We start from the raw sequence: 14910 nt of genomic DNA, 5'->3' as shown, positions 1-14910 counted from the left end.
ATGGCGTTGGCGACGGTAAACAAACTAAAATCACTTTGATTGCATTCTATTCCGAAACTGCACATCTAAGGGGAAAACTAATGCTATATTCGGAATCAGCGGTTAATTCTGATCATTTCTGGTGCGTTTCATCGAATTCTACGAGATGCCATTTTCTTCGAATTTCTACAAAAGTGAGAAGGCTATAGCCTTCCCACTTTTTCATTTTTGGCAAAAATTTAAATATAGCTAAAAGTACATGAATATTACTCGAAATTTAACGGAGATCACGAAAATCGGCTTCATTTTTACATGGGACTAATACTTTTTGCGTTATTCGGATCCAAAGTAGTTTGTCTGAGACCACTTTGATTGCGCTTTATTCAAAAACTGCATAACTAAGGGGAAAAAAATATTTTATTCGAAACCAGCATTCAAATGTCGCTGGAACACGATGGTTTTATAGTATTCCAAATCAACTTCATAAGCCTAACTTTTTTCAGGCGTAAAAAACAATCCCAACAAAATAAGCCCAACAAAATAAGCCCGACTTTTTCGTTATTGCACTTTTTTATTAGAAACCTCAATATAGCTTTAAAAACAAAAGATTTATACTCCAAATAAATGAGGATCACGAATACTGACTTTAAAATTTGCTTTTTAAAAAAGGGATTCAATTTTAAAATTAGGCGACCAGTATTCCGGCTGTATTGAAAAAAAAATTACAAATATTGTTTTTCCAGCCTTTAATGGAAATTCAACAGTTTTTTTTAATTTTTATAGACAATCCAGTTTCGTTCACTTTATTAAGTTTACCGATAGTGATTCTGTCTAGATCCTAGTTTGGTTGATATTTCCAGCATCATAACTGATTTTTTCGATATTTCTGTTAATAGATGGCGTTGGCGACGGTAAACAAACTAAATTAGCTTTGATTGCGTTTTATTCATAAACTGCAGGGCTAAGGAGAAAACTAATGCTATATTCTGAATCAGCGTTCAATTCTGACTATTTCTGGTACGTTTCATCCAATTCCATGAGATGTCATACTTTGCTGATTTTGGCAAAAGTGGGAAGGCTTCCTACTTTTTCAATTTTGGCTAAAATTTAGAAATCATTTTAAATACATGGTTTTGATAGAAACAACGTTTTTTTACAAAAAGTCGGGCTTATTTCGTTTATAGAATGATTGAGCTGTCGTTAGATGGCAATGGTGGATATCTTCTAACTTTAATTAACGAATGGATTTAAACGAACTTCTCATTGGAATGCCTATATTTAAGAAACATTCGTACACGGGTTTCACTACTCGCACGCAGCCGAAGTGCAAGGCAAATACAGAGACGCAGCAGCACTATCTTGTTTTCTAATTTATAACCAAAAGAAATGAATAGCAAGTGTTAAAGACCTTCAAAACTTGCTATTTAAGACAAGAACTGCATTGAATGAATAAGTCCGTACAATAATTTGCATTGAAAAAGCCTCGAACTTTACCCAACTACATCGTTTATTGATTGCAAACGTATGATAGTTCAAAACTACACACATTCTTTGATACGTTAAACAGAATTTTCTTCGGAAACGGATAACATTCTGAGAATGTTTCCATGTTCAAATTTTCGAGCCACGTCAGCAGGTGTAAGTCCAAAGTCATCCTTGTTGAGTAACGCTCGGTTCTTCAATAGAAAGATAACACAGGATTCCTAAATACAGTAATTCAATTTAGATTAAACAAATGCTCAGATGACTGCTGTAAGCCAAGCTAGGTTGTATGGCAGTAAAAAAAATACAAACATATTTATATTTCACCTGGTTGTGATGGGCAGCTAAATGCAATGCTGTTCGATTGCTGACATCCGGTTGGTTAAGGTCAGCCCCAGCTTCCATCAACGAGGTGAGTCGTTTCACATTTCCTCTAGCAGCAGCACTGCACAACATTTCGCCAATTGTGTGAGGTCCCGATGTCAAGTGAGCTCCACATTGCACCAATACAGCTATCTGAGTGGTTAGATCAGGATAACTAAGAATTCTGCTCAACGTAATCAGGGTAAAAACAGTTTGCACTTACTACATCGTGGTGATCTCCTGCAACTGCTGACATTAGCGGCGTATTTCCTGAACGATCTCTCGAGTGAACGGAGGCTCCTCTGCCCAGCAGAAATTCAACAACGTCCAAACGTCCTTCAGTAGCTGCCGCATGAAGCGGAGTCCGACCATCAACATCGCCAGCAGACAGGTTGGCACCATATTTCTCCAAGGATTCTAATTTAGGCAAATCCCCCGTCTAAAAATCATTGAAAATAAATCCACAAAATTTTTTTTTAAAATCGCGACGATGCTGATAACTGGAACATATTAAGTTTTTACCTTGACGGCTGAACAAATGAGTGAGGGGAAAAGAACGTCTTTGAGTTGTTCCATTTCTTCGCTGGAAGACAAATGCAAGGAACGTGCTAAAGCTTCAACCAATTCCATTTCTTTATCCAGTTTCGTGTGTGGAAGCGTCAATTCACCTCGTAAATTGGTCATCATCATCTGCCTCTTGGTTTCAAGATCCCACTCATCTTTTGACAAAACGTACGACAACTTCGTTAGCGCAGCTTCAGGTGTCATATCAGCACCAGGTATAACTCCAGCTCCCAGAAGGGCAGCTCCAGTTTCGTATATGGCCTGAACAGCGCCGTGGCAACATTGCGTGGTATTAATTATCAAGACACCGTTCTGTGTGGCCCTCCGGAGCTCGTCGATGAGATCCAGACGATTGGAAGGGACGTTACCTAAAACCAGTCAAATACTACCCCATTAACAATATAACTTCGTAACCAAACATCTGGAAATTAAAGTCTTACCTGAGCCATATGTTTGCATGACAATGCCTTCAATTGGCGGATGGAGTAACGCACGGACTGTCTGAATGGTAATACTGGGGAAAAGACGGAGCAGACAAACGTTGCGATTCAAAATGGAATGAACACGGAATCGATCGATGGAGACCGGTCTAAACACTGATCTATAATCCACTGGATAAAGAAAAACGATTCAATTAGGATACAAGCACGAATGGAAAGATGAAAGTTAAGTTACCGTGCACATCAATGCCGAAGTGTGCGAGGGACGGCAGGTTTGGCGAATCAAATGCGTCCAGAGAACCGTTGGAGCGTTTGACTGTCCGGTTGCCTCGGTAGAGCTTGTGGTTGAAAAAGACGCACACTTCTGGTATGCAATAGGTTCCGGCAACGATCAAAGCGCCGAGAAAGTTATCCCGACCGTCGCTCCTTATTTCAAAAATGGGAATTTGCGAGCCGGTGACTATCACCGTTTTGCCCAGGTTCTCCAGCATGAAAGACAACGCCGACGCCGTGTAGGATAACGTATCAGTGCCGTGAAGGATGACGAAGCCGTCAAAGAGTTCGTACGATCTCTGCGAAGCAAAGCGCAAAACCATCAAACATTACGATTCAACGATGGCCGGAAATTAAATGTAGCATCACAGACACACCCTCAGATCTTTTGCAATATTGATCCAGTCGTCCATCGTCATGTTGGACGAATCCAGTAGCGGCTCGTATTCGTAGATGGTGTAGAGAATACGTTTGGCATCAGGGCCGAGTGACGGCAGAGCTAAAGGAGCCTTGTGAGTATTTCCTGCACCGAAACGGGCAGTTGCATATTTCTCATCGTGCAAATGAATCGCTCGCCGGATCATCCGCTCCAGGGCATTCGCCATGGGTACCAATGCTAAACAAGAAAACAAAACACAACGCAAAAATCAAGGTCAAAATGATATTCAACAACCGCAACGAAAACGAATGGCGAACCAGTAAGCATAAGGCCATGAAAGCATCAACAATGCCAAGGCAACTGCCATTTAGCTCAATTACAAAAAATCGATAGCTCTTCATGATAGGAATTCCTCTATCCTACTAATTAGACAAGCAGATCACGACATCTCATCGTGGTGACAAGAAATCACCGTGCAAATACAGACAAGAAAGCGGAGGAGAAAGTTTTCTGCAAATGGTTGATACGACTGGTAGTATTAGTTTTAAACATTTCTAGCACACAGAGGAGGAAAAACATTTGAGCTGTGCCAAGAACTGACGCAACGAGCGACGGGGGCGTGGTTAAAATACTAGTATGTAAACTAAAGACGATTATACGCTGACGACGTCATTTTTTGTCGTGCCATGTGACGTCAAAAGGTTTTGCTATCGATCGATACGCCGGCAGGGAGTGCTGAACATGTGCGGGACTAGAAAACGTAAACGTTATCTTACCTCCATTCTCGTTTCTCATCATGCCAATCGTTCCTCCTAAAATGGTTGGGAAAACAAGATGCCTGTTATTACCGGTCTTGAATATTCCTTCATATCTCATTTTAAAGTTTAACACTTTACCAGTATAGAGAACCAGGACTTTCGACTCGTTCTTGGCTTCGAGGTTGGCGCAGACGTCCATAGACGAATGGCGCCATAGCTTCTTGGGCACATGAGCCGCGTCGATGGGGGGGCGCCCGCCGTTGTTCGGAGATGTAGAAACAATTTCGCTATCATCATCCGCGTCCAACGTCGAAGCCACAATCGCCACCGCTTCTGTCCCCGTTCGGCCGCTGTTCAGCATGTCCTCTACTGTCTATGTCCGTAGAGTAACACAAATATGTACAACACACGATAAAAATAAACAACCAAAACAAGGGGATTTGAAAAAGAAAAAAACCAAACGAAAGATAATGCAATAAATAAATAAACAATATATAGAGAAACGAAGACGACCGATTATTGTTAAAAACAAAATTGAGAAACAACGCGCAATCTTTGGACACTACTCATCGTACCTCGTCGTTCCACTTTTAACAGAAAACGACGACGCTGCTGCTTCTTACGTTTTTTTCCTGTTGTTTGGTTACAAAGAGGAAGGAAAAAAAAAAGGCCGGAGACGCACAAACCTGCGCTGTTGTGAGAATGTCTCTCGATCACGAGGGGGCTTTACACGTCGGCCAAGTTGCGCGATTAAATAAAACTTCTTTTCTCCTCTTTTCGAGACCTCCTAGTGCGTGCAGAAACGCTCCCCAACGTGTGCAGAAGTCTTTCTCGAGCGCGCGCGGTTTCCTCGCCGAGCTTCGTTTTTTTAAACACTCCGCAAACTTGAAACGGGCATACATACAGCACACACACACACACACGACAAAAAAAAACCGCTGATGCAATCGGGCAGCGACCGCGAGTAAAATTACACGAGACAAACAAGACACATCGCAGCAGCCTTTTTTCGTTCTGAATGGGCGAGCCAAACTGGGTGGAGCCAGAAGTGGGGGGAGGGAGTGACCAAGATCAAATGGAGAAGCCACGGGAGCAGTAAATAATTGTTTCGCCTTTCCAAGGACATGCGCACTTTCCCATCGTCCCTTTTCAAGAAAACGCGGGCAACGTGGCACTAAGAAAAACCGCAAACGCGGGACTATAATGGAAGGATCGTTACGAATACACAAGAGTTAAAAACAAAAATTGAATAACATTTTGTTGATTTGTTCACGCATTCAGGACACAATGTTGCCATTTTTCGTTATCACGGGACGTGCTTCAAGTAAAAGCACATCCCGATTTCAAAATATATTTGCGGCTTACCTGATTTCTATTCTTAGGAAATGCAGTCGCGGGCGCCCTATTTCTTTTTCTCTCTACGGACGGAATCATTTTTTTTTCGGTCTGGTTTTTTCGGTAGACGATGATCCAGGAATAAATTCCTTCGCGGTCGGAATAGTAGGGCTCTCGTTTATAACGATCGGCGAATCGGATAACTAAAACAAATCGACTGTTCTCCAATCTACGAAAGCGTGTCACACTTCGCCTACAAGGATGCGATTATTTCGAAAAAGCATTAAGGCTCCGAACGTCAACCACATTCTTCTTGAAAAAACGCAAACGTTTCCCCCGATTGTTGTTGGGTTGAGCATCCACAAATGGTCGTGTATTCTTTTTTTTTTCATGACGTGTCGCTTTTCAGCCAAAAGAAACAACGGTCTTACAAAATTATTTCGAATCAAGTCGCACCGTACTATCGGGGGGAGAGATGTAGGGGAGAGCAAAATCAATTGCAAGAGAAAAACGATTCCCAAAAAGAATTTAAAATCATATGAGAACTGAAAAAAAAAAAAGGAAGTGAGACAAATTTCAAAAAAAAAATGCAGGCGACGTCAACTAGGGGAGGTGGTGAGAGGCAAGAATCGTGATAGGGACAGGAATCAGCTTTTCAAATTAAGATTTCTAATGTCAAAACTTTCCGGTAATGGAATTTCTGCTTTTCCAATTACGTAAAGTAAACTACTTATTTATTTTTTTTGTGATCCATCCGGAAGAGCGACTGAGGAGACGAGGTTGAACGGATATGAAGGAAAAAAATTGATTACAAACAAGACAAGTACTAAACACTACTCGATTGATGACCATGACAGATTTTTAAAAAAAATGAAATGAACAATTTTAATCCTCTCGATGTGTGAAACTTCTTTTCGCTTTAGACTCGCGCGACGCTCGATGCATATTCGTCTGTCAAACGGCCGCGCTGCAAAAGCCAAGGAAGGTGGAGATATATAAAAAGAGACCGGATGTTTTTTGTGTGTTGAGGTTGAGTGAACAAGTCATCGCCTTTTTCACTTTTAGTTGCGTCTTTTTTTTAATTATTGTTTATCAAATTATTATTCAGAACGCGACGAGGACGACGGCGGACGAGATATGAGAACACGAAATCGGTGAGGTTTTTTTTTTTTTTTACTTTTTCCCGGTTGTCTTAAATCGCTCCTTTCTTACTTCCCACAAGGACGACGCTGCGCATACTTCGAGCTCTCATTCGTTTTTTTATTTTTTTGTTTTAATAACGACGGGGAGGCAGGTCTCGGTCTCCGAGTGGGGCGGCGCCCGGATAGCTGTGGTATAACGGTAGAGCATAGACAATAGTCACGAAATTGGACGGTCGGAATATACAGCAAATGCAATTTCTTTTGACTACTTTTGTAATCAACACGTAGAAGAAAAGAGGAACGAAGCAACGAAAAAAAAAGAAAAGAAAAAAAAAACTACGACAGCCTTTGAAGAATGGCTGAATTGTGTCGGATCTACGCAAAGTGGACCGCGAAACGGTCGGCAAATAATTAAAAAACATCTTTATTTTTCATTTTTTTTCCCCCGGTCTTGCGCCGCGTTCACTTGGCCTAGACCACACTTTCAATTCGTCAGGTGTTTCGTATTGGCGAGAGCAACGACTGGACGACAACGATAGAAGGCTAGAGATAGCTTACCGTCTAGAGCCGTAAGGATCAGATGGCACAGCTTCGTACACGTCACGATCAAATCGACCACTGGTGATGAAAAAACGAGAACACAGAAATTAGAATTATGATATTCTGTGGGTAGCGGTTTCATTGTAACTGGCAATATTTTCGAACTTACTAGGTGTCGCCCATGGGGCCAGGAGGTGGCGTCCTCCTACGGTATTCAGGTCCGGCTCGGGATGGTGGGTAATCGGCTGATGGTGGTGGGCGCCTATCGTAAGGTGAACCGCCCATTGGGGGCATAGGACGCCGATCCCGATCGCCACCTCCGTAGCGGTCTCCGTAACCTGGCTCGTAGCCACGTCGTTCATATGATGGTGGACCGTAGGGATCCCGGGAAACCGGAGCGGGTCCTCGTCGTCCATACATGTCGAAATCTTCATAATAACCTAAAATAAAGCAGAACAGGTTAGACAGTTATTGCAAAACACTTTTACATATTCTATAATTACCTCCACCATTTGAAGGAGGTAGACCACCTGGAGGGCCATAGCGATCTCCAAGACCTCTTGGGCGATCATAGGGTGATGGTCTACCAGCACCAAATCCTCCATTGCGACCAACTGGGCCACCTCCACGACCACCACCTGGAGAACGTCCTCCCCTGCCACCTCCACCAGCTCCCTTCTTTCCAGTCGAAGGCTGTAAATGTAGAAAGAAACAACAACCACTTAGTTTTATTCATAATACTAAAAACTAATGGTGTATGATAGATTCAATGCCAATACTTGGCAGATTGCTGAAACCTTTACCTCCACAGTAATGCGGGAGCCCATGAATTCGGAATTGTGTAAAGCGGCGATGGCTCGTTTAGCCATCTCTTCGGATTTCATGTGTACAAATCCAAAACGGTTAAGGACGTCACACTCTGTAATGACTCCATATTTCTCAAAAAGGGCGCGTAGATCTTCTTGCTTCGCATCGAGAGGCAAACGTCCAACGAAAATCTTAGTCTAATATATAATGTAAAGATTACTAGTATGCTACAGTTTTTCTCTACTTCACGACCGATCATGAAAGGTTTTTTTTAATGGTGCTTACCGGCGGTGCGGCCATTTTTTGTCGGTTTCTAAAATAAATTACACTACGCAAAACTTCTTTGCAAAGTTGTTCAACTTATTAAACAGACACGAATTGCAATATTAGGACGGATGTCGGTGGATTTAGCGAGCCGTCACGAGAAACAAAACCCAAACGAATTAATTCGTAAAAGGCGTCTGAAGCGGGGAAAATTTCTTGTCTTTTTTTTTGAGGGAGAAGGCTAGGTACAGGGTTGGGTAAGCGTCAGAAGCCGGAGCGCTGTTGCCAGATGGCCTGGAATTTCGAAATTTAATGTTTTAACAAAAAGTATCTGGTATATCGATTAATCAACGTGGCTATCGATTTCATTTCAGATTCTCGTTTTGACATTTGTCACGCGAGGCTTTTAAGTTTCGTTCTGTAGGACTCGCCCATTTTGCCAAGTTGCGTTCTAACCAAGCAGATTTCACATATTTAAACTTAAACCTAAACGCACTAGTCTATAAAACCTAATGGTAAAACAGGTTCAAAAGTCAAGAAGGAAAATTTCCCCACTATGACTCTGCAGGTACCTTGGGCGTCGAATTCAATTTTCTGAAGTTTTATCAGTCATTTGCAGTTTTTTCATTTTCTTTTCACAAATGGAATGAGCAAAGCCTTTCCAGTTTATCCCGTTATCCCTCCGTTCCTCCAAAACGTTCTACAATTACATCAGTATGTCGCATTTTGCAATGTACAGCAGACGCCGCTTATATACAACAAAATACTTGTTCATGCATGCAAAAATGGGTTTATAGCTGAGTTATCTGCCGCCTAGAATCGTTACCAGTTCCCTTCTCTGACACAAGTACTGAATAGAAGATTAATATTCAGCATGTATACGGATGTTTTCAACACGCGCTTTTCACTATAAACTACACCATAGCACGTTTTATGGGGAAACGTCTGCTGCAGTATCATCTGACACTCACGCAGGATCTTGCATAAAGCAAGAGGCTCTACAGACACTTCTCAGTCTAAAATAGAGAATAGGCTGAATGGAAAAGTGCCTACTTAACCGACATTTGCACACAGCACGGCCCCTAAAGAAGAAGACCTTACACAAAGTGCAGATGGCATAGCAGCTATTCTTCTTTGCTATGTGCGTGGACATTTTAATGGCATTGCAAGGCGCTCTTGCTGTGAGTCTAGATATGCGACCACCATATTTGATGGTAGTGATGGGGATAAACGGAAGATGAAGCAGTATATCTGCATTATATTGCCATTATTTTTGGTATCCCAAGTCTAGCCATTTGCTGCAAAAAAAGAAAACTAATATTTACCCGTGCTTAAGGCGAACTCGTGACAGAACCAGCGATTACCCAGTTTTGCACGCTAATTATTATAACGCAGATATTAACAGACTAATCGTGTGCTATTTTTCTGCAATATGGCGTTTCTACAAGTTGTCGCTAGATGGCGAGAAGGAAACTCAACTTGAAAAAGAGAAAAAAAAAAACTTTTGAGCACGGAAATGAAATGGAAATTGAATTACTTTCCATTTTCAAATTAGGTGGTACAAGTCTGTTGGTAGATCCACGTCGCTATACAGTAGAGCCTTCAACCATCCTCTGGAGAATATATATTTATTCCTATACGTCGTTGCCGTCGTCTTTCTTGTTCCTGTTAAACTGAGTACAATTGAATTCGACAAGATCGAAATAAAAAGTCTAAGGTTTTATAGGCTTCATTTTATCCACAAATACCTCTTAATTTCACACGAGTCCTCAAGGACCTAAAAGAACCAACAAAAAAACTTTCCTTTTTTTTTTTTTTAATTTTTTTTTTTTACCAAAAAAGAACTTGGCTCTTGTTTTATTATCCAAGACATCTCAGAAGTCCTCGTAATGTTCATCTGGGTAAACTTCGGTCTTCGGCAAAAGATCGGCTAGGCTGCTAGAAACTCCGCATAAAGTCAGAATAAACTCTTTTCTCTTTGGTCCCTTGATGGGATTAGAGGACACGGACCAACTGGGCAGTGGTCTCTCTCTCTCTCTCTGCAAACTACGTGAAGAGAAAATAAGGGAAGACGAGCATTCGTTTCTCACTGATGTGTTCTTTGAACCGCATTGTCGTCCTTTCTCGTGAGGATTGACTTTTTTTTTTGTTAAAGAACAAAAATATTTGAAAAATTCGGTTGGTATCACAAGAAAGGAAAAAAAGAAAAAGTAGCAAATAAAAAGAATAACTGAAAGAAAACTTTACGTTTGATCTCTACGCGCAAGTTATTTCCCATGGCAAAATCGATTAAAACATTGAATTGTGATACACGCTTCAAAAAAGATATGGATGTGTACAAGCCCACGGCTAAATGGAGGATGTACACAAGTCCTGATGTGATTACGGTCCTCGACAATCGTTTTTCCCGTATAGAAGAACAACAGAAGAAAAATGGGGAAAGAGATAAAAAGAGAGAGGGTTGATATATGAGCAGGGTTAATGAAGCGATTCAATCGTGAGTGTGTAAAAAAGAAAGAGCGATAGGCGGTTGCGGCAAAAGATATAAGCGTACATGTCTTGAGGCAATATTCCACAATGGATCGTCATCGTGATTCACGATATTTTCGCCTGTGTACACAATACAAAGGCGAGAATAAAAAAAAATAATAATAAAAGCTCTGCACATCTCATTTAGACTTGAATAATATTTCGAAAAGAAAGATCATTTATTGACACAGGGAGTTGTGTTTAAGTGTTCGTCGTTTGCAGTGACACCCAGCGCCATTGCTACGATGTGTATATACGGAGCAAAATGAGTTTGGCCCAATGTTTAATACACTAGACATGATGCCGTTGCATTGACGTCACCGTTTTCATGGGCGACTGCTGTCGATCCTTTCGACAAGAGATGTGCAGAAAACCCACTATATAACTCGCATTTATTGTCAATAGATAGGGTGATGGGCGGGGCAAGGCAAACTAAAACCATTTTCCCCCAAATGCCATTTTCTTTTCTTGCTCCCTTTTATTTTAGTGACACATAACGTATAGCGTTTCAGACAGCACACATCTTATACATTCAGTCCCGGAATGTATACGCGAGACTCCCGCGCTTGCGTACGTTTATTTGTCTGTACAGCTCCTCGTTTTCTCTTAGATAATATAAGGGAGGTCGGACATCAGTACCATCTGGTTTGCTGTCTTACATTGCTGACGACAGCAAAATTGCTTTTCTTCACCATATTTTCCCTTTTTAAAAAAGAGAAATGTACATGTCAGAGATTTATTTACTTAACATTTCGCATAAAAAAAACAAACAAAACAATAAAGAATCATACGTAATAGGCTGTATTGAACAGAAAAATAATTCGGCATTTTTAAAGATTAAAATAAAAATTATTTTTCTACTTTAAGTGCATAATGGAAGTGGATGACAATCAACCGGATTCAAGGCTGGGACTCCAGCGATTTAATCGAAGTTTTAAGATTTCCATACAAAACAAAAAGTTGAAGCTGAACAAATGAATGTCCACTTCATTCAATGTGGCCGCCAATTAATTCATTAATGGTATTAATTCTCCTTCACTCAGTAGAATTATACATCTATGAAAATCCATGATGAAACCATTAGAAATGTACGGTGGGTACGTTAGATGGGAAACCAATTTTACAGACTGTGTAATGGGTTGATGTACACGTCGCACACAGTATTTATGTAATACAATACGCAACGCAAATGACTAGTTTACCCCCGCTGCACAGCAGGTGTATGCCTGAAAAGCGGCTAGAAAATAAAAATAATGACCCGACTGATGAATTATATGTTCTGCAACGAGAAGGGGAGACCTATACGCAATATGCATAACGAATTGAGATGGATTGGGAGCATGACTCCTAATATACACATAGGCACATTACGACTGTAGACCTTTTTTCGCAACAACCCGATTTCCTAAATTATAGCACCGAGAACAGAGCATCAAGTTTTGATTGAATTTTATGGCGATTTCGCGTGTGCCTCGGCTCTCTGTCCGTCCCTATGCGGCTGCTGAGGATTATATAGCGAACAGAAAAGAGTTTTGCTAACGTTATGGCGTGCACATAAAGACGGGAGCTTGATTCGAAAACTCAGCAGAACCCTGCTTTTCCATATGTGCAGTTACGTCGTCAATATATATACACAGAGCTGCCATAGCAAACCCCCGCTCACTCTAGTACATCTAGCCAGGCCCCTTTTATTTCAGTCGATGATCGATGGAGCGCGGCAGCTCAAATTTTCAGCACACAGCACAAACGTCATGTATTATATAAGGTTTTACACTTTGCTTCTGCTGCCCGCTTGCTTCGTACATTCACAGTAGGACATACACAAAGAGTTTATTGATGCATTACAAAGTTGAAGGAACGATCGGCTGTCCATACATTAAATTATTTTTTGTATATAAATGGAATATATGGCCTTTTATTCACATGGAAATAAGAAACAATGTGGAGACTGCCCCCTCTCCGTTCGTCTGGGTGGCAAAAAAAAAGATATGGAATATATGAATATTATTGAGTCAGCATAACTTTAGAGGTATGTGAACTGCGCTCGTCCCACGACATGCGTTCCCTTTTTTTTTCATGCAAAACTGATCAAACGCTGGTGCGCGCGTTGACTGGCGCAGAATAAGCTCATTACCATACGTATAAAGAACCACAGCACGTTGGGTTGTTATCCAGCGACACCGTCAAAAGAGCCGTGAAAGAAGAAATCAAAGATGATTCAGCTTTTAGCACTTCTCTATGTGTCGCGCAAAGGCCATCAATATGTAGCACAGCACAGTAATCACGTTGCAAGCGCTCGTGACAGTTGCTAGTGCGTCTAACGTTCCTAAATGAGATTACATAAATAAGCTGCAGCTAAAGGAAAACTTGGTAATTCGACCAGCAATAAAGCAGGATTATCGTCAAAATATATCTTTGAGTTTTAGATATAGTAGCGACCAGCAGCACCGTGTAAGTATATTGCAGTCCGCTGCTCGCTCATTAACAGTCGATGGTAAAGTTGCATTGGACGGCACCCAGGCTAAACTTTTTCGCAGCAAATAGACGCTGCGAGCGCTATATAACGCCATAGCTCTCACGTCTTTTGTCTTGTCTCTTCTGCAACATCACCAGCTGCAAGTTTACCAGAAAAATAAAAAAACGAATGGCCTTTTTTTTTTTGCATGTGTGTTTGTTTTCTATCTATGGCGCCTCGTGTCTGTTTCTTTCGAGACAGCAGCACATCACTTTACAGTTTACACGTCCAAAGTCTATAACAGCGAGGACCTTCAGCTCCCAAAGTGGGCTAGGAAATGGAGCATGTTGTAATATGGCTGTGCAAGTGTGCATGCCTACCACCCTTCTGACGATAGCTGCCAATCTTCACTTTCCCCCCTTTTCTTCTTTTGCTAATCACACAGCAAAGCCGACACTAATCACTATATAACCGGAGGGAGAGAGAGAGAACTATCACTCCCAGCTAGCTGGCGTTAAATCAATATAGATTGGCCTACACACTCTACTCCACACCAGCGGGCCGCTGTGTCTACACGTAGCATATCCTATTACAGACACACGCATTCGGCTCCCACAAACTTGACGCCAATTCCTCGTTTCTAGATGCTATTACTACTCTACCGTCGTGTACGAAAAAGACATTTCTTTATAGTTCTTTTTGTGCTTTTTATAGCTCTTTTGCCAGATTGTGAAAAAGAAGGTGCTAAAGTGCTGCTTCGGTCATTTCAGAGATGTAGAAAGGAACTTGGGTTTTTATACGTTTCCGCTCGTGCCCCCCTCCGGGCATCCGATCTATAATTTATGTAGTAATGTCGTATACAGGCCATACTGGTATAAAACCATGAAGAATAATAGTATCCCTTCGATGTATAGAGGTTGATCTCTTATATATTGATGACGATCTGTAAACAATAAATCGTTTGATCATTTTCTTTTTCGACGCCATCATCACATGATATCCCAAGAAGGCGATATGGCCTTAGCCGAGCGAACGCCAGTTGCGCTGCGAGCCATCAGTAGCATCAAAAATACGAAGAACTCAAATGATGAACGATCTCTTTCTCTTTTCTATGGTTATAGCAGCCTGATATACCCCAACAGCAGTGGTGGCAACGATTTTACACGTCGCCAAGTCTCTTTTGTTGAGAGCAGAGAAAATAACAGTTTTTCTTTTTTTTTTTTTTCGCTCCGTCTAACAATTCCATTTGCATCCTCTCTTGCTATCTCCTGGTGTATGTATAAGAGGGGGGAAAAAAAGGATCTTTTTCGGTATTGATTTCCTCTCAAGATTCGGTCGTTTTCTTTTTCTGTTTTTTTGGCAAGGAGCCGCCGCCATTTTGAAGATGTTAAGTTTTCTTGCTTGCCATGTTCAACGTTGCCAATAAAATGCAATGGCAGGACACATATTACCTTTTCCTTTCACGGCTCGCTGCCATTTCATATATAGAACATTTCCACACATTTTTACGAAGGCCAATCACGTCGCAAACGATTCTACCGTAAATATTGGAGGAAGAAAAAAGTTGGGAATGGTATAAAATTTTAAGAACGGTCGGCCA

At 41.3% G+C, this 14910-nt stretch overlaps 2 protein-coding genes across 6 annotated transcripts; both read right to left on the bottom strand.

Annotated features, from left to right (window-relative positions):
- Positions 1 to 1468: 1468 nt before the first annotated feature.
- On the bottom strand, positions 1469 to 5114 carry LOC130693425 (L-asparaginase-like). Of its 2 annotated transcripts, none has more exons than XM_057516561.2 (10): positions 4814 to 5114; positions 4377 to 4611; positions 4257 to 4292; positions 3479 to 3717; positions 3064 to 3400; positions 2829 to 2999; positions 2347 to 2756; positions 2048 to 2263; positions 1789 to 1977; positions 1469 to 1682 (listed from the first exon to the last, which is right to left on the bottom strand). In XM_057516561.2, exons 2-10 carry the CDS (start codon positions 4597 to 4599, stop codon positions 1539 to 1541), a joined length of 1965 nt encoding a protein of 654 aa, XP_057372544.1. In that variant the 5' UTR covers positions 4600 to 4611; positions 4814 to 5114; the 3' UTR covers positions 1469 to 1538. The 2 variants fall into 2 exon arrangements, with proteins under 2 accessions (XP_057372544.1, XP_057372543.1); XM_057516560.2 differs by having other exon boundaries at positions 4925 to 5113.
- A 117-nt stretch (positions 5115 to 5231) lies between these two features.
- LOC130693452 (RNA-binding protein 4.1-like) lies at positions 5232 to 8585 on the bottom strand. 4 transcript variants are annotated; one of them, XM_059494375.1, is made up of 6 exons: positions 8348 to 8584; positions 8059 to 8259; positions 7759 to 7948; positions 7425 to 7695; positions 7274 to 7333; positions 5232 to 5412 (listed from the first exon to the last, which is right to left on the bottom strand). In XM_059494375.1, exons 1-6 carry the CDS (start codon positions 8360 to 8362, stop codon positions 5388 to 5390), a joined length of 762 nt encoding a protein of 253 aa, XP_059350358.1. In that variant the 5' UTR covers positions 8363 to 8584; the 3' UTR covers positions 5232 to 5387. The 4 variants fall into 4 exon arrangements, with proteins under 4 accessions (XP_059350358.1, XP_059350357.1, XP_059350359.1 ...); XM_059494374.1 differs by lacking the exon at positions 5232 to 5412 and adding an exon at positions 5914 to 6901 and having other exon boundaries at positions 7765 to 7948; positions 8348 to 8585; XM_059494376.1 differs by lacking the exon at positions 5232 to 5412 and adding an exon at positions 5914 to 6540 and having other exon boundaries at positions 8348 to 8583.
- Between the last annotated feature and the right edge of the window lie 6325 nt (positions 8586 to 14910).

This window comes from Daphnia carinata, chromosome 3, assembly GCF_022539665.2.
Source record: "Daphnia carinata strain CSIRO-1 chromosome 3, CSIRO_AGI_Dcar_HiC_V3, whole genome shotgun sequence".
Lineage (NCBI taxonomy): Eukaryota > Metazoa > Arthropoda > Branchiopoda > Diplostraca > Daphniidae > Daphnia > Daphnia carinata.
This window is presented reverse-complemented; position numbering and strand designations above follow the sequence as displayed.